The sequence below is a fragment of the Uranotaenia lowii genome, chromosome 3 (genome assembly GCF_029784155.1).
Source record: "Uranotaenia lowii strain MFRU-FL chromosome 3, ASM2978415v1, whole genome shotgun sequence".
In the NCBI taxonomy this organism is placed as follows: Eukaryota; Metazoa; Arthropoda; class Insecta; order Diptera; family Culicidae; genus Uranotaenia; species Uranotaenia lowii.
The window spans coordinates 139,351,083-139,374,920 of record NC_073693.1 but is presented as its reverse complement, the minus strand read 5'-3'; the positions used below and the strand labels follow the sequence as shown (position 1 = coordinate 139,374,920).

General features: G+C 38.6%; 1 protein-coding gene across 1 annotated transcript in view; it reads right to left on the bottom strand.

Moving 5' to 3' along the window:
• The window catches only part of LOC129750562 (filaggrin-2-like), a 98,979-nt gene that overhangs the window by 24,282 nt on the left and 50,859 nt on the right, over positions 1-23,838 (bottom strand). Inside the window, exon 3 of the mRNA XM_055745530.1 lies at positions 10,492-10,748. Coding sequence (XP_055601505.1) covers positions 10,492-10,748 — 257 coding nt within the window. The remainder of the gene's footprint in view (positions 1-10,491; positions 10,749-23,838) is intronic.

Here is a 23,838-nt window from a genome sequence, read left to right as displayed (position 1 = left end):
CCCTATCTGATCACATTGTTACTGTTGTTAGCGAAACGAAGTTCGTACGGGATCAGCTAGTAAGTAATAATGGATAGTTAATGTTACTCACTGCTACCGGCAAAACTGGTACCGTCGTCTATCGGTTCAACGTCTTCCAGCTTTGCTTACCAGCCCGGAACTCAGCCGGAAGAATTTTTTCGCTTCTATGGATTATATTTGCAAAAATCATGGCGAAATTTTCATCTGAGCAATATATTGATGATTGGCAAAATTCCGTGTTTTAAAAAAATCTGAGCACCTGGCATCCCAGCCAGTCAGCAGCCCAGCCAACACAGCCAGCAGTCGAATTTCGGCTGCTTTCGCCCCCTCCTCCGCATCCAACCCTTGTCTACTTTTTGCCAAATTGAGATCACCATATCTAGATTCATCATGGCTCAGCCCTTAAGCTCAGCTGTTCGGGGATAAGGCCAGTAACTAAAACTATATGCCCTCAAAATGTGTCGTACGTAAGAAACTTTTCAATAATAGATCTCATAAATTTTTCAAAAAATATCCTTTTTTCGTCGAGGCGGTCACATTTGTTTGCCCAACGGTTTACTTATACAAAATAATGCACTGGGCTTGTGATATAGCTCAGTTGGCAAGTCTGTTGTCTCCTGAGCCGATGTCCGCGAGTTCGAGCCCAAGAGTAAACATCGAACACAGTTGTACCGGATGGTTTTTTTCAATAACGATCCGCCAACTGCAACGTTGATAAAGTCGCGAATGCCATAAAGATGGTAAAACGACTATAATCGAAACAAAAAAAAAAAAAAAAAAAAAAAAAAAAAAAAAAAAAAAAAAAAAAAAAAAAAAAAAAAAAATAATGCACTGTGAAAAAGCCCTATTGCATGACTACTTTCCATGGCTACTACTTTTTTTGGCATGACTACTTTTTTGGGTTTTTTGATTATTTTTAAGGATCACACTTATGATGACTGACAAATAGCGGCAAATGAGAGAATTCTAGCACCAATTTTCCATAAAAGAAATTAAGTGACCTCTATAATAAAAACAGAACCCATACATCAACTCTAATTGAGCTGAAATTCGCACAACTCAGTTTTTTGGGGGCAATCAACATAAAGTATATTGCCTTGTGTTTGAAATTCGATGATGATTTTTCCCACATCTACATCCCTTTGCACTCTCAAGTATATCTCAATGTGAGAATCTTACCGCTGCATAATTATTCGCACAATTTCTCACCTCCAAGAAATCCGACTCTACATCATATCATCCAAAATGTCACCACCATCAGTAGGTGTCTTCTCCCAGTAGGTGTTCCCAAATCCATATATGAAGGATTCCGCCGGGCCTCGGTGGCTCCAGAGAGTGGGAGAAACGTCACATCAAACCCTGTCCAAAGTAGTATGTCACACGTACACATGCAAACACGCACGTTTAACACGAAAGACTTTGGCCCATTTTTACTGCGCAGGATCGATAATGAATCTGTCGATGGATATCATGCAGGAAAAAATGGAAAAAAATAAATAACCAGAGGCTCCCGGCTCGTCATCGGTTCACCAAACCGTTCCGTTCCGGGCTCCGGGCTTGTCGGTGTTGTCCTGATCGATCCTTAAAGTGGAACCCACACCCCTAGAAGCCCAAAGGATAAAGGGATGAGAGTGGGAGCTGACTTTTCGGTATGCCCAGATATGCTGTGCTGATATGAATGCAGACGGTGTGCAGACGGAAGGCAAAACAACAAGATACCAACCAGCCGCTACCTACACAGTTAGAAAAATGTAATCTTACATTACACGTAAAGCAACCATCGCTGGAAAAAATATGAAAAAGAGTATAGCATCTTTGTATTTGCGAGGAGATTTACATGCAAATCGCATGCGAATCTCACGCGGTTCTAATATTGAATGCTCTTTCAAGAATATTTACATGAAGTAGCAGGTACAGCACACATGGTTGTCAACAAAGTCTTCGGTCGTTTGTTGATTGTTCCTGCGAATTGCCTTCTCCAAATTGAATGGTTCAAAATAATGATTTAAGGTTAGTAAAACGTAAATTAAGATCAATCAATTCATTGCATGAATGAAATTGATTACTAAGAAAGATCAATTGATGATGTTTTTCCGTTCTCATGTTTATTTTTCAGAAAACAACAGCTTACTTCGGATGCATTCCGCAGCAAAATCCACAGATGAAATCCTGCCAGATGTAAGAATAGAATTGCAGAAAGCCCCGACTTGCTTAGCCTGCCCACAAACAAGGCTGTTCAAATCGCAAAACATCATTTTTTTCGGCTAACAACACGCCATTCGTCGATGTCGTCGTCGGGGGAAGGTAACAAATAAATCGAACTCTGTGTGATCTGATGATAAAGTGATCTTGTTTTCTTGTTCAGTTTGAATGTATAATGATTAATAAATATGTTATAAAAAACTCCAATGTTTTTCTTATTAGATTAACAGCTGTACTTGAAAGTGATATTGGAAATGTAAACCTACAGTAAACATAGCAGTAGAATTGCGATAGGAAGTTTACATGTATTGAAAAGTATTGTTACATGCAATTGCCCGATTCCTTTCTACCCATGTTGTTGCATGTAATATTACGTCGATTTTTCTAAGTGTATACACAACAGAAAACAGAAGTTGGGAATCGGATCGACTTCTGCTTGTGAGGAATGTGGTGAAGTGTAACAAGAATCTTGTCCTTCCGTTACCCGTTTCCCGCCTTTATTGGATTGAATTTTTATCTTCGCATTTAGTATGTAAAACAATGGTTCGAGTTTTTAGTAAATTACTAGCTGACCCGGTAAACTTCGTTTTACGTTCTCAAGTAAAAATCGTTATAAATGTTTAATTTTATCTACACGTTCTTAACTGCATCGTGCTCGCGAATAGATTCTTATGGAAATCGTAACAAATAAAGTTGAATTTGTATTGGGACCACCTTCATTAAAAGTGAGATCCTTGAAACTATTATACAAACCATCTCTAACCCAAAAAACCCTCGGATACTAAAATTCACTTCATTCCGACCGACCATTCATACGTGATGTTGTAACAAAGAAAATGCCTCCATTTTTATATATAAGATGTGAAGAGATAATTTTGTATGGGGACCCCCCTTGCATAAAAAGTGAGATTCTCGAAACTATTATACAAACCATCTCTAACCCAAAAAACTCTCGGATACCAAATTTCACTTCATTCCGACCGACCATTCATACGTGATGTTGTTACAAAAAAACGCCTCCATTTTTATATATAAGATGTGAAGAGATAATTGTGTATGGGGACCCCCCTTTCATAAAAAGTAAGATTCTTGAAACTATTATACAAACCATCTCTGACCCAAAAAACCCTCGGATACTAAAATTCACTTCATTCCGACCGACCATTCATACGTGATGTTGTTACAAAGAAAACGGCTCCATTTTTATATATAAGATGTGAAGAGATAATTTTGTATTGGCGATTTGCAGCTCGAAATCACACTCAGAAAGCGCTGCGATCAAAAGGATGATATTATGGATAGAAACGTCAAGCTACATAGTATTTTTTCAAAACAAAGAGGAAAATTGTAAAAATTCGGTGTTTAAAGGTTAATTATTCAAGTTTAAATTTTTGAATAAGGTAAGAAAAAGTGAACTACGCAATCGTGTATACTTTTAAAACCCGTGTTTTAGCTTACATTCGTTAATTTTCAGTTGGCGAAAAACTCTGTAGTGCTACAGTGCAATTGCGTGGAAAGCCTGCCCGGTATCAGAATTTATCCAGTTTAGATCATTAGGATTTTCTTAAGACTGGTAATAAACCACCCATGATGATAATCTTCAACATTTATCAGTTTTAAAAACAAAATTAACATGTTTCTGATTTTATATATGGTCGGGATTCGACCAGACCGAACTGAACGCCAACAGCATTTGTTCGAGTCACTTGAGGTTAATGTACAAATATTTTCAACAATAGACGGAATCTGTTAAATTTAACAACGAGAATCAATAGTTTATATTCCGAGAAACGCATCCCGGTGAATTATTTAAGTATTTTTGGTCTCGCATAACAATAAGATGAGTTCCAAAATCAGCAGTATAAAATTTTTCTCATGGCGTTCAGTTCGGTCTGGTCGAAGCCAGGCCATATAAGATATTTATATTCTGAAGCGCAAGTTTTATAATTTCAATCTTAAAAAAAAAAATTAGATTTCTGATCACACACTGACATATTTCTTCAAACAGTTCTCAATTTTAATCTGAACATTCAAAAACAAAAAATGCTTTCAGAACACAAAACATTAGGATTTTACATCCAAATAACCCAAAATCTTCTGGGATCCCTAATGCATTCATGGTATTTTGAATTTTGCATCATTACTTTTTTATGGACGCTCCCTAAAAACATAGACAAAAAATTCCCTTTTGGTATCTAGAGTGACAATTTACCAAAAATTGATATATTGCTCCGGTTTCTCAACCGATTTATGCAAAATTAGCTGACCCGGTAAACTTCATTTTACCTTTCTCCTAATAAATCGTTGGAAAATGATTAACTTCATCTACACGTTCTTAACTTCTTCATGCTCGTAGATAAATTTTCATGAAAATCGTCTTGAAATTGTTCGAGTTATGTCCCATTTCAAGTTTGAATGAGAGCCTCCTTCGATAAAAATTGAGATGCTCGAAACTGACTGGAAAATCCCTGACTGGAAAAACATACCATCGAATGTACACACAGAACATAAACAACCCAAAATTGAGAACGCCAACCCACCAAAACAAAGTTCAGTCTTCTTTCTCGATTTAGGTGTGGTGAAAAAAGGCCAAAATGAAGTTCGCAGCTTGAACTCGACACCCCAAAAAACGTTCTATTTTTTTATCGCTATTTTTTGTGAATATGAGACCCCCTGTAGAAAAAAAGAAAAAAAAATTGCGATTGAAATTGGTAGAGAAATTTTAACTCGTATCATCAATTCAGTTATTTATTTTTCTTTTATGTTTATTTTTAGGAAATAATCAAATCACGAGAGCCTCCACAACTTCAAAAGATTGCCAACTGATAAAATTATCAATTCAAGGACCCAGTCGAGAAAGGATAGAAGTTTTCTATAAAAACCGGTCATACTGAAACCCAACCTAATGACGAAATCGCTGACCTAATCCACTTCAGAACAAGTAACTTCTATTTGGCTTTCAATATTCTTCATGAATTTAAACAATAATTCAATTTTTAGATTTGTGTCTGATGCTGGGATAACTGCAGCTGGAGGGAATCGAAATTGTGGAAACCGATCGGAGCTGACGTCGATACTGATGAATGCCTTAATTGCTACACAAGTAAACCAACACATGCTGATGCTCTTCCTGCGGGCATCAGTCCCCTTAAAAAGTAACCAATAACAGATCAAGAAAGGAATCATTCGGTTTCTATACGGCTGTATTTTCCGGAACCGGATTGAGTATTCTTATCCGGAACCAGGAGTTCTATCAGCTGTTTTGTGCCTCGTAGAAAAGAGAATATGAATCCGGAAGATGCAAGCACAGTTCCAGCATAAGTGGAAGTTTCAGACATTTATCTCGGGAGCCACACAGTTAGAAAAATGTAATCTTACATTACACGTAAAGCAACCATCGCTGGAAAAAATATGAAAAAGAGTATAGCATCTTTGTATTTGCGAGGAGATTTACATGCAAATCGCATGCGAATCTCACGCGGTTCTAATATTGAATGCTCTTTCAAGAATATTTACATGAAGTAGCAGGTACAGCACACATGGTTGTCAACAAAGTCTTCGGTCGTTTGTTGATTGTTCCTGCGAATTGCCTTCTCCAAATTGAATGGTTCAAAATAATGATTTAAGGTTAGTAAAACGTAAATTAAGATCAATCAATTCATTGCATGAATGAAATTGATTACTAAGAAAGATCAATTGATGATGTTTTTCCGTTCTCATGTTTATTTTTCAGAAAACAACAGCTTACTTCGGATGCATTCCGCAGCAAAATCCACAGATGGAATCCTGCCAGATGTAAGAATAGAATTGCAGAAAGCCCCGACTTGCTTAGCCTGCCCACAAACAAGGCTGTTCAAATCGCAAAACATCATTTTTTTCGGCTAACAACACGCCATTCGTCGATGTCGTCGTCGGGGGAAGGTAACAAATAAATCGAACTCTGTGTGATCTGATGATAAAGTGATCTTGTTTTCTTGTTCAGTTTGAATGTATAATGATTAATAAATATGTTATAAAAAACTCCAATGTTTTTCTTATTAGATTAACAGCTGTACTTGAAAGTGATATTGGAAATGTAAACCTACAGTAAACATAGCAGTAGAATTGCGATAGGAAGTTTACATGTATTGAAAAGTATTGTTACATGCAATTGCCCGATTCCTTTCTACCCATGTTGTTGCATGTAATATTACGTCGATTTTTCTAAGTGTGCAGTTTCATCCGATTTTGCGGCATTACAACTTGGTTTTGGGTTGTAGCGGCGTCGAGTGTATCTGCTCGACGAGTCGAAATCGTACGAAATCGGACCATATTCGGAAGGAATTTCCGACTGGGCATTGTTTTGCCATTTTGATCCGCAAAAGTTGGCAGCAGTTTCAACGGAAAATTTGACAAGACGTCATTCAAAGTTCCGGTGAAAAAGGTGGTGGACGCGGCACGAAGAGGCTCGTTTGCAAAAAAGTGGCCAGTTAAACGTGTGGCCCTTTCTTCAAAGTCCCAAAAAAGGGAAAATCGTTGCTCCACGGGGACTAGAAGGTAAGCTTGTGAAAATAATCGCAGCAGACAGCTTCTTAACGGGGAATTTGCTCCAACAGGCATCTCGGCTGAAAAATCCGGCCATCGCAAGAGTGGCTAGGCCAGTAGCTCAGGACAACGGGAAGGGTCAGCGGAAAGGCCAAACGTCCACACAGTGCGTGTCCGGTAAGTCTCGCCAAAAGCGCAAAGGGGAAGGAAACTAAAAGTTCCTTGTTTTTCCCCCCCAGAATACTAAAGCCAAGTGCTCGTCCGGGCCACAGACACGCTCTGCAAAGAATCGAGATAACGGAGAAGGGGTCGGAAGTCCGTAAGTATCCAAGCAAGCTCGGAAGAACCCCAGCGGAAAAAAATTAATAAGACTAGTACGTGGCAAAGCCTTCGCCACGTGGCCTCCACACCTTCTACCCATCAACCACCATTCATTTGGCGAGCCCAGCTGCACAACATCCTCACCGGAACAGGCTGCAGAACTACGAGGGCTGCATTCAAGATTTCGGTCACTTCCGTCTCGCTACTACAGGGGCGTGATTCTGGTGAAGCAATCACATACTCCGGCCGCGCACGGCTCGCTACTTCAGAGGCGACGAATTCCGGGAAACATCAGCCGAATTCGAGCGGGTTCAATCGCCGCTTAAGTGGCGAAATCTCGGTAATTCAGCCTGCCGAATCCGAGCGCAGCCGATCGCCGAACGAGTGGTAGGAATCCCGCCGAGTCTGCCGAATCCGATCGCCGCATCCGTGGGGGAAATCCGGCAATTTAGCGACCGAATCTGAAGGAATCCCGAACGCCGCACCAGTGGCGTGACATCCGGTGGAACCTCCGCTGAAACCAAGGGCCTCAGGTCGCCGCACCAGTGGCGAGTAAGCCCGGGGACGATTGCCGAATTCACCTGCCATCGATCGCCGATCCTGTGGGAAAATCGCGGCGAATCGGTGCGATTTCATCGCCACAGCAGGACCAACATCCGAAGGAAACGCCAACGAATCCAGAGCGAGTTTCGTCGCCGCACCGGTGGCGAAGAATCCTGGGGCACTGCTGCCGAGCAGGACCGAATTTTTTCGCCGCAGCAGGGGCAAGCATCTGGTGACACAGCCGCCGACCAGTGGCGAAAGAATCCTGGGGTACCGCTGCCGTTCCGGACCGAAGTTCCTTGGCTCATCAGGGGCGAACATCCGCCGAATCCGAGGGCGTTCAATCACCGCATTAGTGGCAAAGAAATCCCGACGAACCGGTGCCGAATCCGTTCGCCAGTGACCGCCGCATCAGTGGCAGAAATCCGGTGGCACGGCCGCCGAATCGGGCCGCTTTTCATCGCCGCAGCGAGCAAGGAGCATCTGGTGGATCAATCACCAATTCGGACCGAATTTTGACCGCCGCCGCAGGCGAGGAACATCCGGTGGCACAGCCGTCAAGTCGGGCCGCTTTCCATCGCCGCAGCAGGCGAAGAACATCAGGTGGAGCAGCCGCCAATTGGGACCAAACTCTGATCGCCGCAGCAGGCGAAGAACAATCGGTGGATCACCCGCCGAAACCGACTGTCTTCGATCGCCGCATCCGCGCACAGCAGATCGCCGCACCCGAGGCGAGAGAAGATCAGGCCGGAAGGAAGCACATTGCAAGCTTGTGAAAGCGAGTGAGTACACGCCATTTTGGGGATAATGGGAGGGATGAGTCACGAAAAATGTTGCCCAATACACGCAAAATTATATATATCTTGATTCTCTTATTTGTGGCACCGACCACAAACAGCCTCCATAACAGACCAAATGATATATCTAATGGAATGGTACCAATTGGTAGGACTGTGAACTTTGAACTCGATTTTCTCGAACCATTTACAGTCTACATTAAAGTTTTATTTTACGCGTATTGATTTTTATCAGTTTTTCTAACACGGTTTCTTTTTAAACATTTTTTTGCCTTGAGCACAATTCTTTTACACGGTTCTCGCGAATCAACCCGTAATTTGGGAGAAAATATTCTCAATCCTATATACAACAGATTTTATACCGCTTAGAAAAAATCTTGGTGTATTTTTTCCCAGGGAGATTAAACTAAACTTTTAGAGCTTGGAAGCTTTTGGGTGAGTTTTTTGGAGCCAATCAATTTATATGGTCTTTATTTTGAAATTTGACATAGCCTTTTTAGATGCCATCCTAAACTTTGTACATGAATGTAAATCCGTTGAGGCAAAATTATTACTGTTTTTTTTCAGATATACTTTAAGTATATTTGGTTAATCCCTCTAAAAATTTTGCATTGACTTACAGGGTGACAAAAAAGTCCGGTCACGCTTTTTTGGGGTCGCCTGTAGCCTACACGTTGCATCTCTCTGGTGCCATCTATATGTCAAATGAAAGGGCTAACTTTGCTGCCCAAAGTGGCAGAGTTTCGTTTCTGTGCAGTTTGTTTACATTGAGTTGTGAGCCATGGCAGAGTTAAGAGCAGCTGTTATCGCTGCTCGGTTGGTGCACAGATGACGAGATTATCTTTTTGAACGAAAAGCTGTTCGTTTTGGAGCAAACAGTCAACTGCCAAAATGATCGAGTTTGGAGTATGAGCCTCCAGCAAGCTCCTGCGGACAAGCTGAACGTTTCCCGGTTCCAAAATAAGACGTCAGTCTTGCTTCCAGCTAGATGGCGCCCCATCCCACACCGCAAAGGTTGTTCAGGCGTGGTGTGAGGAAACTTGACCGATTTCATTTTCAAGAATGAATGGCCTCCATCGTCTCCGGATCTGAATCCACTGGATTATTTCTTGTGGGGATACATGATGTCGAAGCTGAACCACTATAAAATAATAAATTTGGAGCAATTTAAGCGAGTTATCATAAAAATCTGGGACAAGATGCCGATGGAGCACGTGCGCGCCGCTTACGACGACTTTCCGAGACGTCTGAAGCTGGTTCGATCAGAGAAAGGTGGTGTAATTCCGAAATATCGTCTGTGAAGTATCTTTATGAGTTACTGAATAAAGCTATGAAAGCCAGATTCAGATTTTCTTCTTATTCTTAGAAATATTGAGATTTTCCTGCGTGACCGGACTTTTTTGTCACCCTGTACATTCTTATCATCAGTCTAAGTTCAAGTTATTCAATACCAATTCTAAGACTGTTTTTAACCCTAATCCGTCCCTGAAATTTTTATCCGTTACAGTCCCTGGAGTGTTAATTTGACACTCCTGACTAAAACCAGTATATCTCTTCTGTTTTCCAACCGATTTTTACAAAAATTTTAATTTTGAAAACCTCGTAATGTATCTCAAACATGTTTCACAGACAATGTTCAGCTACAATACTTCTGTTTTCCGTTATTCAAAATAAAACATATTTCAGTTACATTACAAGATTTTCTTTTCAAATCTAGAAATTTTGTAAAAATCAGGTGAGAAACAAGAGTGACATAGCGATTTTAAGCGAGGAGTGTCAAATTGACACTCAAGGTCTGATTAGGGAGTTATTTTTCATGGGTTTTAGGGTGCATCCATGAAAAAGTAATGATAGAGTTCAAGAATTCATTAAGGTCCTCAAAGAATTTTTTTTTATCTGGATGCACCGGAATAAAGTTTCAAGCCGCCAAACTTCCAATAGTGTAATATAAACACTCAATACCAGATTAGGGTTAAAGAAAGGTAGTTGAGGTAGTTGAGTTGAGGTTTTTTTTTGTGAAATGTCGATCATGAACCAACCATTTAGCTAAAAAAACATCTCTATTGCCAGCCTAGTCACTTACAGAAAGTGCATCCCCAGGAACATTCCCATGAGGCGACGAATCACCTCCTGCTGGATGATGGCTCCCATGGCCAGCTGCTGCTGCCGCTGCTCCTCCGTGGGGGTTCGGACTGCTACAGGTGCTTTCACCGCTCTGATTTTGGCCTCCATTGTGATTTCCGTTGGGACTTCCGTTTCGCCGGCCGATGCACTTTGCCAGTTTGCGCTCTTTCAGCTTCTGCAATCTGGCCTCTTTTATGCTCAGAGGGAATCCTCCTCCTGTTGTTGGTGGGTGGAAAGTGCAAGGTTGGTTTGGTGTTGTATTGACGTCCCCGCCCCCCCATTAACGTGACCGATCAGTGACCAGAGTGCGTTTTGTTGTGCCCGAGTATTGGTGCGTCGGGGGTGGGTGACAGATTTTGGTTTTTACATCCAACGGGTGAAGTTGCAGCGTGAAATGAAACGAGAAAAAATGTGAATTATTTACATGACTTTATAATACAAGTTGGGTAACGTTTTTATTTTTTTCTTAAATAGATGAATCCCCTAAGTTTGGTAAATATAATATCGAGTGAAACTTGGGAAATACTATATGACCCATAAAAAAATGCGAAAATTTGGAGCCTGGATGTATCAGAGAATGTAAAATTCATGTTTACTACCAAGAATCCCGCCTGAATGATGGTATTTGGAGTGGTTGCTTTAATGGATTTGTTTTTGTTTTCATTGCACGCGGCACAAAATTGAACTCACGAAGTCTCCAATTGGAGGGATCGATTTCTGATTTTTCAGCATTGCAGGTCAAGTGCTGGTTTTCAGCAATAATGTGTTTTGCTGAACGCCTTCAGCAATTTGAATTGCTGGAGATCCAGGCAAAAATTTAGTGTGTACGGTAAGAATAGTACTTTCTCAAGGAGTATCCTGGTTTTTTAAAACTATTTTCAGGTGGCAGAAAGTATTGATAATATTGACACGATGTCTTAGGGATTCAAATCTGAGGTTTAAATCTAAGAGTTGACATCGTAATTACGATTTCGGAAGATTGAAAGCTTATTATACCTATGTGTGGTTGACGATAGTAGTTATAACCACGTATAACTCTACTGAAAAGCGCGGCAATTTTCCTGGAAAGCTTCCATGCTCTCTTCCCAGTAGTTCATCCAACCAACGAGCCAAAAAAAAGATAACATAAATGGTTGAGCGAAAGCATGCAGTGAACCCCACAAACAAAACTATGTACATACAGCAGTGGTGCTCACCTCTCCGCACAAACACACACAGCCAGTCAACAAGGATGAAGTCAAAGTTGTACATAAAACAAAGTGCGCGCAAACTTTTTACAGAAAGATCGATGAAGCTGAGACTGAAGGTGGCTGGAACCAAAATTTCCGGAGCGTCTGGGGAGTGTCTTTCACATGTAGGTATGCAGGAGCAACGATAAAAACCAAAAGAAGCTCCAGCTAGGATTCAAACTTTCCCACAACATAATCATCACTTTAAATGCACTTGTCGTTTTTTACAGGATAGTCATTATCAGATGGAGGCGAACCAGCCAAAGTCTGAAAGTCTCTCTAATAAAGATGTAAAACAAAAATGATCATATGAGATATTGAACTGCTTGGAAGCGATTATTGATACATATTCTGTATGTCTCTAACCATTGATAAATGTGAATAAGTTGAAATCGATTTCGATCGATGAGCTGACTGGATGCAACTTTTGGAATCTTTTATCTTTTATTGGGTAAGGTCAATCAATACAGTTTGTTTTTTTTTGTAAGTTAGGATACTTAAAATAATGTAATTTAATTTATCGGCCTTATCGGTGAAAAGGGATGTCCTTATTAATAAGAACAAGTTAAGATTAAGAAGTTTTTAGGCGGATAGAGAGTTAGAAGAAATTAGAGATGGTGAAAATAATCGGGTAGCATTTGAATAGAAATCTGATATTTTTGCCAAATTTTTAAACACCTTTTTTGGACTGCATCTTAATTTTAAGGTTTGTGTGGAAAACAATGCAAATTAAGACAGCGAGGGGGCGCAACACAGTGGTTTTCTTTTGGACGTGTATCGTGTGCGAAGAGATAAAATTGTTTAATTCAAAGTGTTGTGATCGAAATTCGAACTAGTTTTTCAGTTGTATCGATGTGCAAAGTGCTGCTGCTTTGGTGTAGCCAAAAATTTGGATGTTCCATGCATAGCGAGGCAGATTAATTGTGATTTAGTTCTGTGTTTTTTTCGTCTTTGGATGTTTGATGACGCCATCATGGGAAATTTTGTAATAGCTTTCTAAAACTCAAGTTGAGATGGCGCTAATATCAGAAAGTTCCTTACTTCAATACAACGCCATCTTCAGGTATTTATTGATGTATATTGTAGCGACATCTGTTGAGGATTTTTATGAATTGAGGTATGTTTTCTTCTTTTTTAATTTTACTAGAATTCCAAAGTTTTTAATAAATCCCAAGATAAATTAAAGAACGTTCTTGGCAACGTGTAATGTTTGTGTTCAAATTTGTAGGCAAAGCGTAGCGTATTTAAGGATATTTAAGAAGTGGTTATATTTAAAAGTTAACTTTTCGTAATGTCTTGTCGAAGCGATGTAATTTGAATAAGAAGCTCTAGGTAAAACGTAAAAGCAAAATGCGAATACAGATTATAGAAAGCTCCATAGAAAGTTTCGATAGAGACGTAATAGAAGTTACTTTTGTTCACATTCTTTTCACACTATATTTCTCATTGTAAAAAGGAAATAGGTAGATGACAGTGATTAATTTAGCAAACAGGAATTATTAAAATCCAGGGTAATTATAATACTCTATCTAACTAAATTTCAACATAATTCTATAGGCTTTCTTCAGAAAGCATTATGACTTTCTTCTGTCTCAAGTAAATACAATGTCGGTCCTCATCTAATGTTTCGAAGTATTATTTTTTGTTTGTACGTAAGCAAAACAACATCTAACAATCCTTGAAGAGCATAAGTGTATTTCGGAGGATGAACATTTTTTTTTTTTTTTTTTTGTAAATTCTTTATTTGAAACGGCTCATACCTTTAGGCTTTAAGGAGCCAAACTCGTTTTGTTTTATAACAATTGTGTGCTTATATCTAGTTCACTTTAAAAGAAAAAAGAAGATAGATAGGGAAATATGAAAATAAGAAGAAATTATAGACGAAGATCAATAGCTTTTAGGAAAAGATATATTTCGAACATGTAGTCCAAGTCTCTCACCCCCAGCACATCTCTCACTGGAACATAGGGTGGTTTTCCTCGGGCCCGAAGGGAGTCTATGAAATTCGTTCTGGCGACAAGATGGACCTCGCACGACCAAACAATATGCTCGATGTCATGGTAACCTTGGCCGCAACTACACAAATTGCTGCTAGCAATATTCAAACGATAGAGTACCGCGTCTAAGGAATAATGATTGGACATGAGACGGGAAAATATACGAATAAAATCTCGACTCAGGTCCAATCTATTAAACCATGGTTTAAGGCTTACCCTTGGGATAATCGAGTGCAGCCACCGACCCAACTCATCCTCGTCCCATTTGCGCTGCCAGTTGACAAGAGAGTTTCTTCGAACTAAAAAGTAAAATTCGTTGAAGGCAATTTCACGCTGGTACGTGTCGCCTTCCATCGCCCCCACCTTTGCCAGAGAGTCTGCCTTCTCATTACCCTCTATCGAGCAATGAGAGGGAACCCAAACAAAGGTGATGATAAAGCGACGTTTTGATAAAGCACTCAAACTATCCCGTATCTTCTCGAAGAAGTATGGCGAGTGCTTTCCCGGTTTTATTGAGTGGATTGCTTGAACAGAACTCAGACTATCCGTTACAATAAAGTAGTGCCCAACTGGCCTTGAAGCTATACTGTCCAAAGCACAATGAATAGCTGCTAACTCTGCTATATACACAGAGCATGGTGACTCGAGGCTGTAAGAGGCGCTAGATATTTCGTTGAACACTCCAAATCCTGTTGATTCCTCTATAAGTGATCCATCAGTAAAGTACATTTTATCAGCATCGACGTGTCTATATTTAGCTTCGAAAATTCTTGGAATCAGAAGGGAGCGATGAGGGACCGGGATTCCACAAATTTCCTGCTGCATAGACAAATCAAACTGGACAGAAGAATGATCGTAGTCTGGGCTACAAACACGAGTTGGAGAGAATGAAGAAGGGTTTACCTGCATTGACATGAGGACATGGTATATAGACATAAACCTGGTTTGAAAATGTTGCTCAAGTAGCCTGTCAAAATTTACAATCACCAGTGGGTTCATGACCTCACACCTGATGAGGAACCGAAGTGATAGTAGATTGAATCGATCCTTCAAAGGGAGTATTCCTGCCAAAACTTCAAGACTCATGTTGTGCGTTGAGGGCATACAGCCCAAAGCGATGCGAAGACAACGGTATTGGATACGCTCGAGTTTGAGGAGGTGAGTTTTGGCAGCTGACTGGAAACAGAAGCTACCATATTCCATCACTGAGAGAATAGTTGTTCGATACAATTTTAAAAGATCTTCTGGATGGGCTCCCCACCAGGTGCCAGTGATTGATCGGAGAAAATTCATTCTTTGTTGGCATTTTCCTTTCAGATACTCAATGTGGGCTCTCCAAGTACACTTGGAATCAAACCAAACCCCAAGATACTTAAAACACCTCGATTGAGTGATCGTTCGGCCTAGAAGTTGAAGCTTAGGTTGAGCAGGTCTACGTTTCTTAGAGAAAACAACCATCTCCGTTTTCTGAGGAGAAAACTCAATCCCAAGCCCCAAAGCCCAGGATGACAATCTGTTTAAAGTATCTTGTAAAGGTCTGAGCAGATGAGACTCAGTAGAACCTGTGACAGACACCACGCCGTCATCTGCAAGTTGTCTTAGAGTGCAGCCTTCAGAGAGACAACTGTCGATGTCATTTACGTAAAAGTTGTACAAAAGTGGACTCAAACATGAACCCTGTGGGAGGCCCATGTAGGAGGTTCTTCTAATTGCAATATCTCCGTGAGCAAAGTTCAGATGTTTCTCACAAAGCAAGCTGTATAAGATGTTGTTCAATAGAGGAGGCAGACCCCGGGAGTGCAATTTGTCTGACAACACCTCTATTGAAACTGCATCAAAAGCTCCCTTTATGTCTAGAAACACTGAAGCCATTTGCTCACGTTTTGCGTACGCCATTTGTATCTCTGAAGACAGCAAAGCAAGACAATCGTTTGTCCCTTTGCCCCTTCGGAACCCAAATTGAGTATCTGAAAGGAGACCATTTGCTTCTACCCATTTATCCAAACGAAACAAAATCATTTTCTCCATCAACTTGCGTATACAAGACAACATCGCTATTGGACGGTACGAATTCGCATCGGACGCTGGTTTTCCGGGCTTTTGGATAGCGGATGAACATTTTTAACAAAGATCTTAAATTCTATTTGATTTATTGATTAGCCCAATTAAACAAACACTCCGAAAACCAGCAGAGCGTTACAATTAAGAACCAAAGCGTTGAATGCAGACAATGTTTAGGAACTTGAAAGAAGTTGAGAATATTATTAAACTTAGGGGAGATGAGGGCATAACGAGCACCCGAGGCATAATGAGAACTACGCTTTTCTACGAAAGTGCGTATTTTCTTAAATAAATTTTCATGAGGATTTGTTTCGTACTTCCTATAGTATTAATTTTTCACAAAAAAAGGAATCTACTTATCATCTTTACAGAGATATTTAAAAAAAACGAGCTTGGTTCTCAAGTTACGAAAATATTATAATTTTTGAGCACCACGAAATAAGCTCTTATGATCTTAAAATAACCTTGATCTATAATGTACGCACTGCAACATGATGTACACATTGTTTCTCAATTTTTACCATCATAAAATTTTTGATTTTTCACTTTTATCAATTTTAAAACACGTTTTTACTTAAATTTGTTGACTAGGGGCATATAGAGCACCATATTATCGAGGCATAATGAGCATTTTCTGCCGTAGAATCTAGCAGCGAATTAAAATTGATTTATAGCGCCACACCTTGACTAGTTTTCATCCGACGATTTAGCCTATTGGTAAGGTGTCGGAGAGGTAATCAAAAGACTAGAGTTAGATTTCTGTTCGAGGTGATTTTTTTCCATTCACAATTCATGATCGATTTTTTTATTGTTACATTATACGGCTAGTAGCATCATCCTCCGAACAAAGCACTTAATGTATGAGCGTGCGTGAATTGTTTGTATTCTACAAACAGACCTAGATTATTTTGTTATTGCTTTGTTTGATGAATCTACGACTCACCTGACTTCATCGAATTGAATTCGCTGCTAGATTCCCCGGCAAAAACGCACATCTTGCTCTGATTAATGGTGCTCATACTGCCTCAGGGGGGGGTTCTCATTATGCCTCCACAGTGGCTGGTTTTCAGCTTTTGGCAAAATATTTTAAAATGCATTTTTTAACGTTTTCATCTAGTTTTTCACGTTTCAGCCCGTTAGGGAATAGGCTTTTCAAGTGTCTGAACACGAAACAATAATGTAACCTTCATATTATAGCTATTTTCTATGGTTAAATAACCGTTTTCCTTAAGGTGGCCATTATGCCCCCATCTCCCCTATTTTGTTTTAAATTAAAAGACAAGAAATGATTTGAAATTATTTACATGATGAAATATTGATGTTATGTTCTTTACGGGTATCGTATTGCATATCAAAAAAATTTGTTTTCAATCTTATTAAATAGTTTATAAAACGTTCAGTTTGGCTTTTTTAAGTTTCAGACTAGAATCAATTAATCCAAGAACAATAACTACTGGTTTTAAGGTTTTTATAAGATTTTTTTCCTCTTAAAAGATAAACGTTTAAAATTATGTCAATTGCAAAAAACATACTTCTCAGGATTGATAAATTATACAAATAAAAGTTCAATAAACTGATCACGAAGTATATAGGGTAGGTATAACAAAAAAAATCAATTTAATAGTTTTATCATTGCGAGTATGAATGATGCGATGCGATGCGATGCGATGAAAACTAAAAACAATAAGCGAATCAAAGGTTTGCCGCATCCTTAGTTCTGTTTGAAGGGAAAAAGTGTATTATGAAATACTGAATGAAGCAACTAATGCATGATCTTCACGTTTATCGATGTGATTAGGACGAAGAGGTATTATGATAAGGAAGTAATATTAAATTCTTTGGAAATTAAAATCCAATTTTTTTTTTCAATCTGCTTTAAACTCACAGCTAGAAAATGATTTGTAACGGTGTAAAAATAGTTGATTCTTATCCGTAAATATGGCATCTCGGAAAATAGAAAAATATGACAGTGGGGAATGGAGATAGGGAGTTTTTTAGTGAGACATATTATGAGTATGCTCAAAACTGTCAGAAAATTTTAACAATAAACTCTCGCATTGAATTAATGTTGCTACCTGTTACAATAGAAGGTGAATCAAATAAACTGCATATTCATTAGAATCTTAATATTAAAAAAAAACAATAATTCATAAACAAAGCATTAAATAAGGTTTGACTTCATTATTATTTAATTTTTCAAAAAGCAGGTAAACTGCTTACTTTTCTAATACAAGAGGTGGGCTTGTTTTTTTTTTTTAAAAAGAATACGTGAGTATAAATAGAAATTGTTTCTCAAGCATTTCGGGTTTTATGAATCAAAGTGTATGTGCGTAGTTAATCAAGCTAAGCTTAGCTTTTTTGAAATTTTGAAAAATTTATTTGTATAGTAGGATTAAAAGCTATATAAATCACTTAAATGCAACATGACGTCAAAAAAGCTCTTAATACTAGTTTAAGAAAAATGAGGCAAAGGAGAAAAAAGAATTTAAAGAATTTCCAAAATGGCAATTATCATGAAAAACAGTTTGAAATCGGTGTGTTTGCATATTCTAAGATAATTATTCGTAAACTCGTCAAAAAACTCGTCGTCTTCCGAAGTAAAATGCCTTTATGAAAATACATGCGATTTATAAATAATATAAAATAATACATTTTCAAACCAAGTTATTTTCTGTCTTCAACCATGAAAGCCCTTTTGCAAATTCTTTTCTTTAACAGGGAACAAGGATAGGAAAAAGAGCTAGATGGCTTAGGAAGAAATGTGGATGGTTATTATTTTCCTTCAATATATATTACTCGGTAAATTTTAGTTGAATGCTATTCGATTGCCTCGTAGAAATAGGAGTTTCCTTATGAAATGTCTAGGAGCATAGAAGGTGTAGGAAAATACGATCGCACCATTGACCAAAATGGATCCTGATCTTTACCTTTTTCTAACTAACACAACCCCTTCCTTTGATACTTGAATATAGATTCGCAGACGTACAGACGGTTTCCATAGTTGGTGATACTTACTTATTTCTGGTTCTGACTATTTCAAATTATTTTTGGAGTATGCAGGAGCATGAAGTTGCTAGTTGATCCTAAAGAGTATCAAACTAACATTCCTTCCTTTTTCCCCATTGACTACTAGGACGTGACCGGCGCCGTTATTAATCATTTCAAAAACGGAGAGCATGAGTTTTGTACATTGAGAATGAACTGCTAATTCCAAGCACCATTCTTTTGGACTTTGTGCAAAATTGATGGCCTCGATTAATCACGGAGTAGCAACCATTGGCGACGTGGAACTTGTTCTGCTTAGCCACGCCAGCAAACAAGCTAAGCTAAGCTAAGCTAAAACAATGCAAATTAAGACAGCGACTACAAGGAATATTTAAAGAAGGCAATGCCAAGGCAGCCCTGTCTGTATTGGTACAGACTGTGTCGTTAAAAATCACGAAAAATCTGTGAATTTTCTAGGAAGTTTGCCTTTTTTGTTGATAATTTGAAGAGTTTGCTGGAAATTTTCTACTTTTATAACATTGTTTTCTAGAAGGATTCTTGCTCTTCAAGATTGGAACAAAAAAAGATGGATTTTCGAGTAATTAAAATAGACCATCGAAGTTCGAAAAAAATTATGGATTTTTACTCAAATTTGTAAAACTTTTAAATTAGTCTTCATGAAAATGTTCAAATCAGTACAGATTAAGCGCTGACCACACTGACATGGCACTTAGAACAAAAATTCAACCATTTTCTGTCTAATTTGTTGTTGTCAGATTTTGCAGGTTCGCAATACAGACGGTAGGTGGCGAACCTGAAAAATTTCACAAAAAATGCCCTGTAGGAAAAATGGTCCTGTTTAGCCCGTTTTTATCGTAGAAATTGCGTGTTTATGTTGGGTGGTATTTCCTAACTGGGATAGCATTTCTTCAAATCGATCGATGCGCACTCTGGAATCGACATTGCGTACTGTTGGAAAAATTATCCAGAAAACGAAATCGAGTGTCCAGTCAGTATGGTCAGTGCTATAACTCAAACAAGATACATTTTTTTCGCTTGCTTTTGGTTTCATTTGCAATCTACATTATGAGATAATGAGCCCTAGTTAATTTATGGCAGGCAGAAGTGTGTCATTTGTAATGAAATTATTGATTTTCGTTGAGAAGTCTTGAAGATTTGTAGAAAAAGTTCTCGGATTGGCCGCTGAGTGGCGCTTCAAGCACTTGACTCCCAATTTTGTTTGTCTGTTTTGTTGCTGAACTATAATCGAACTTTCTGTCAAAATTTGGCGAAATTTCATCAAGATTAGTAAAAGTCATGTTAGATTTAATACATGTCCATTCGAGTAATCGAGTAGTTTTAGGTGATAAATATGTTTTATACTAAACTCGTATGAGTAAAATAATTATTAATTGTGTACTCATTTATTTAAATTTGAAGACATTAGCTATGAAACTGGATAATTTGAATGACATTTCAACATGGGTGCACGGAATATTTTTTATAAGTTGTTTATCCACCATGGGTGCACGGATTCACCGCAGTTTCTGCCCAAGTATATGCTTCCACGTGCATTCTTAGATTATTAGGTTCGACAAATTTCCAATGAAAGTCCACTTACAGGTATTCCGGCACCCGTGTATATACCTAGCCAGCTGGCAACAGATTGAACATACTTATTGAACATTCTTATTATAAGTTGAAACATATCTTACCTGTCGGCTACTTATGGGGTTTGAACCCAAAAGTTTTCTTGCCGATAACGGGAATCGAACCCAGTACGCCTGGCATACCTAGACCAGACTCGCGCCAGCCTATCTGATAGACCACATCGGCGCTAAGATATTTCAACATGGGTGCACGGAATGGCTGTAAATTCGCCGTTGTTAATTATATAGAAATAAATAGTTTTCAACTTGCTTCAGAATACAAAATATTTGGATATGATGAGTATTTGAAATGTAATATTGGTCAATCGAAAAACTTTTAAGGAAAAACAAATCAACGTGTACATTTGACAATGTTGATTCATTATTTTTATTTTCACTGTTTTCCTTCGCACGACATAACTTGATGCATATAATTCCTAAAATTCACTCAGTGCATGGTAACCGTTTTTCAATTTCTTGGATGTTGATCAGATCTTATTAGATAAATAAACGATTGCAAAAACCTGGTTTTTAATAATTAATAAATAAATGTATTATTTCAAGATATAATTGAAATATTTCTTTTCCAGGAATGAAAAAACGGAACTTAAAAAAAATTGTTATTTAAATCATTTTGTCTCAACATAAAAGACATGGTTTCTACTTTGGTTTAGTTAAGATTTGCAAAAAATGCTTTTATTTAAATTTGCAAAAAGTCCAATATTTGATTAAAACGCGGTGAATCCATGCACCCATAGTGAAAAACCATGTATATAACACAAATTTCCATTTGAATTTAAAAAAGATTTTATTCTTTATCTTTAGAATGCACAAAAAATGATGTTGGATGAATGGCGGTGAATCCGTGCACCCATGGTGAATTGCTTTACTTATGAAAAAAATATGCTTCAAAACCTACAATATCAGGTATAATTTATAGGCATCGTGTTGAACAATTTCAGAGCGATGGATGCTAGAAAATATCTACTAAAACAAAATTGAAGTGAACCCGTGCACCCATAGTCAATACACATAGCCTTAAAACATGGTTTTATAATTAGATTGATAATGTGTTTTAATTTTTTGATAACAATTTGAAATATTCATTTATTGACATACACGCAGTCGTCAACTATGTCAAAATGAGGTGATTCCGTGCACTCATGGTGAAAAAATATTTCCATTTTATAACAAAAATGTTATCGAATAAATAACAAAATAATTTCAGAAGAAAAAAGTTAAAAATATTATGATATAAAAAATTTCCCCTTTACCAGTCATTTTGACTGGTCACGGTCCGAATAGGTATATTCAATTTCCCGGTCCTTCTAGTAATAATTCCCAAATTTCACATTTCAAACAATCAGCAGAAGCAGATTGAAAATCTGCGCTTTCTAAGCCAATTCCGTCTTTATCCACCGGAAGGCTAAATCAAAACAAACAATCAGCAGCAGCATTAGTAAAAACATACACTTTCTAAGCCAATCCGTCTTTATCCACCGAAAGGCCAAACCACAACAAACAATCAGCAGCAGCAGCCTTAAAAATCTGCGCTTCCTAAGCCAATTATAACAGTCAGCAGCAGCTGCCTTAAAAAATCTGCGCTTCCTAAGCCAATTTCGTCTTTATCCACCGGAAGGCTATATCAAAACAAGCCCGGCCTTGTGATACAGCTCAGTTGGCAAGTCACTTGCCTCCTGAGCCGACGTCCACAAGTTCGAGCTCAAGTGTAAACATGGAACACAGTTGTACGGTTGTACCGGATAAGTTTTTCAATGACTCTCCGCCAACTGCAGCGTTGAAATAAAGTCGCGAATGCCACAAAGGTGATAAAACGACTATAAATTCTGTTTCATATAGAATCTGGTCGCATCTTTTCATTCACTGCAGCGCCCCTAGTTGTCACATTGCGAATCTATTGACAGTGTTTTGATCCGGATGGTTTGTTTACTTAGTGGTGAAAATTACATCAAGATTGAAACAGTCAGTCAAAAGTTATCGACGATGGAACGCGAAAGGCGAGAGAAAATTCTGCACACTCACGTAGAGAAACCGACGTGGTTAGGGGTAAAGATCGCGAAATTCCTGAAATATCCAAAATCGACTGTAAATTCGGTGCTGCAACGTTACCGGGAGACCCTTACGGTGGATCGAGCAAAACAAACCAGGCGTAAAAGTGGAACATATGACCGGAAGCTGCGAGCAAAGGTAATTCGATCAGTTCACAATAATCCTGGAATCTCCTTGCGTGATTTGGCGAAAAAGTTCAAGACGAACCATAGTACAGCTCGACAAATTTGTTTGCGAGAAGGCTTGCGGTCGTATCATGCAAGCAAACACCCCAACAGGACGCTGAAACAAAACCTGGTTGCCAAAACCAGGGCAAGGAAGTTGTACGAGAAAGTGTTGACCAAGTACAACGGATGTATTTTGATGGACGACGAAACTTACGTCAAAATGGATTTTGGACAAATACCCGGTAACAAATTTTACCTCGCGAAGCGTAAAGGGAATGTTGCGGGTAGATTCAAGTTTGTTTTCGCAGATAAATTTGCTCGTAAGATGATGATTTGGCAAGGGATCTGTAGTTGTGGGAAGAAGACTAAGATTTTCATCACTGGGGACACAATGAATGGAAATGTTTACAAAGAAGAATGTGTCCAGAAGAGGGTTTTGCCATTCATTCGGTCCCACAAAGGTCCGGTACAGTTCTGGCCGGATCTGGCAAGCTGTCACTACAGCCGGGATGTCGTTAAGTGGTATAAGGAGAACAAGATCGATTTTGTTGAAAAAAGTATCAATCCACCAAACTCTCCGGATTTTCGTTAGAGTCGAGAAATATTGGGCAATAAATAGTTAAGGGCAAACCGAAGAAATTTGGCAGAACCATGAAAAAACCCGCTAAAATGGAAATGTGATGGAACAAGATGGCGAATGAGGTTACCAGCAGTACTGTGCAGAATATGATGGGTGGTATCACAAAAAATGTTCGAAAATTCATCCGAAAAGCTGACGAATGATTTTTATGTATTTTTTTCCTTAAAGTGCAATAAAAGCCCTACAAAATGACATTTTTACTTTTGTTGTACGTTATTTCTTTGCGGAGAAATGATCTATTTTATCCGACCAGATTCTATGTGAAACAGACTTTAATCGAAACAAAAAAAAATGCTTTGCCAATCCATCGGGTTGGATGTATGGGTGAACGTAATTGCGCCTCTCGCTGTTACTTCTCCCAGCCATTCAATTGATGCGGGACAAAGAGTCTAGAACGCACCTTTGAAGCTTTCCATAAAATATGCCCAGCAAACATAACATCGCATTAGAAATGTCAGTTCAACTCGTTAACAATGTTAATGCGAATCGTAATTCCTACCAAACCAAG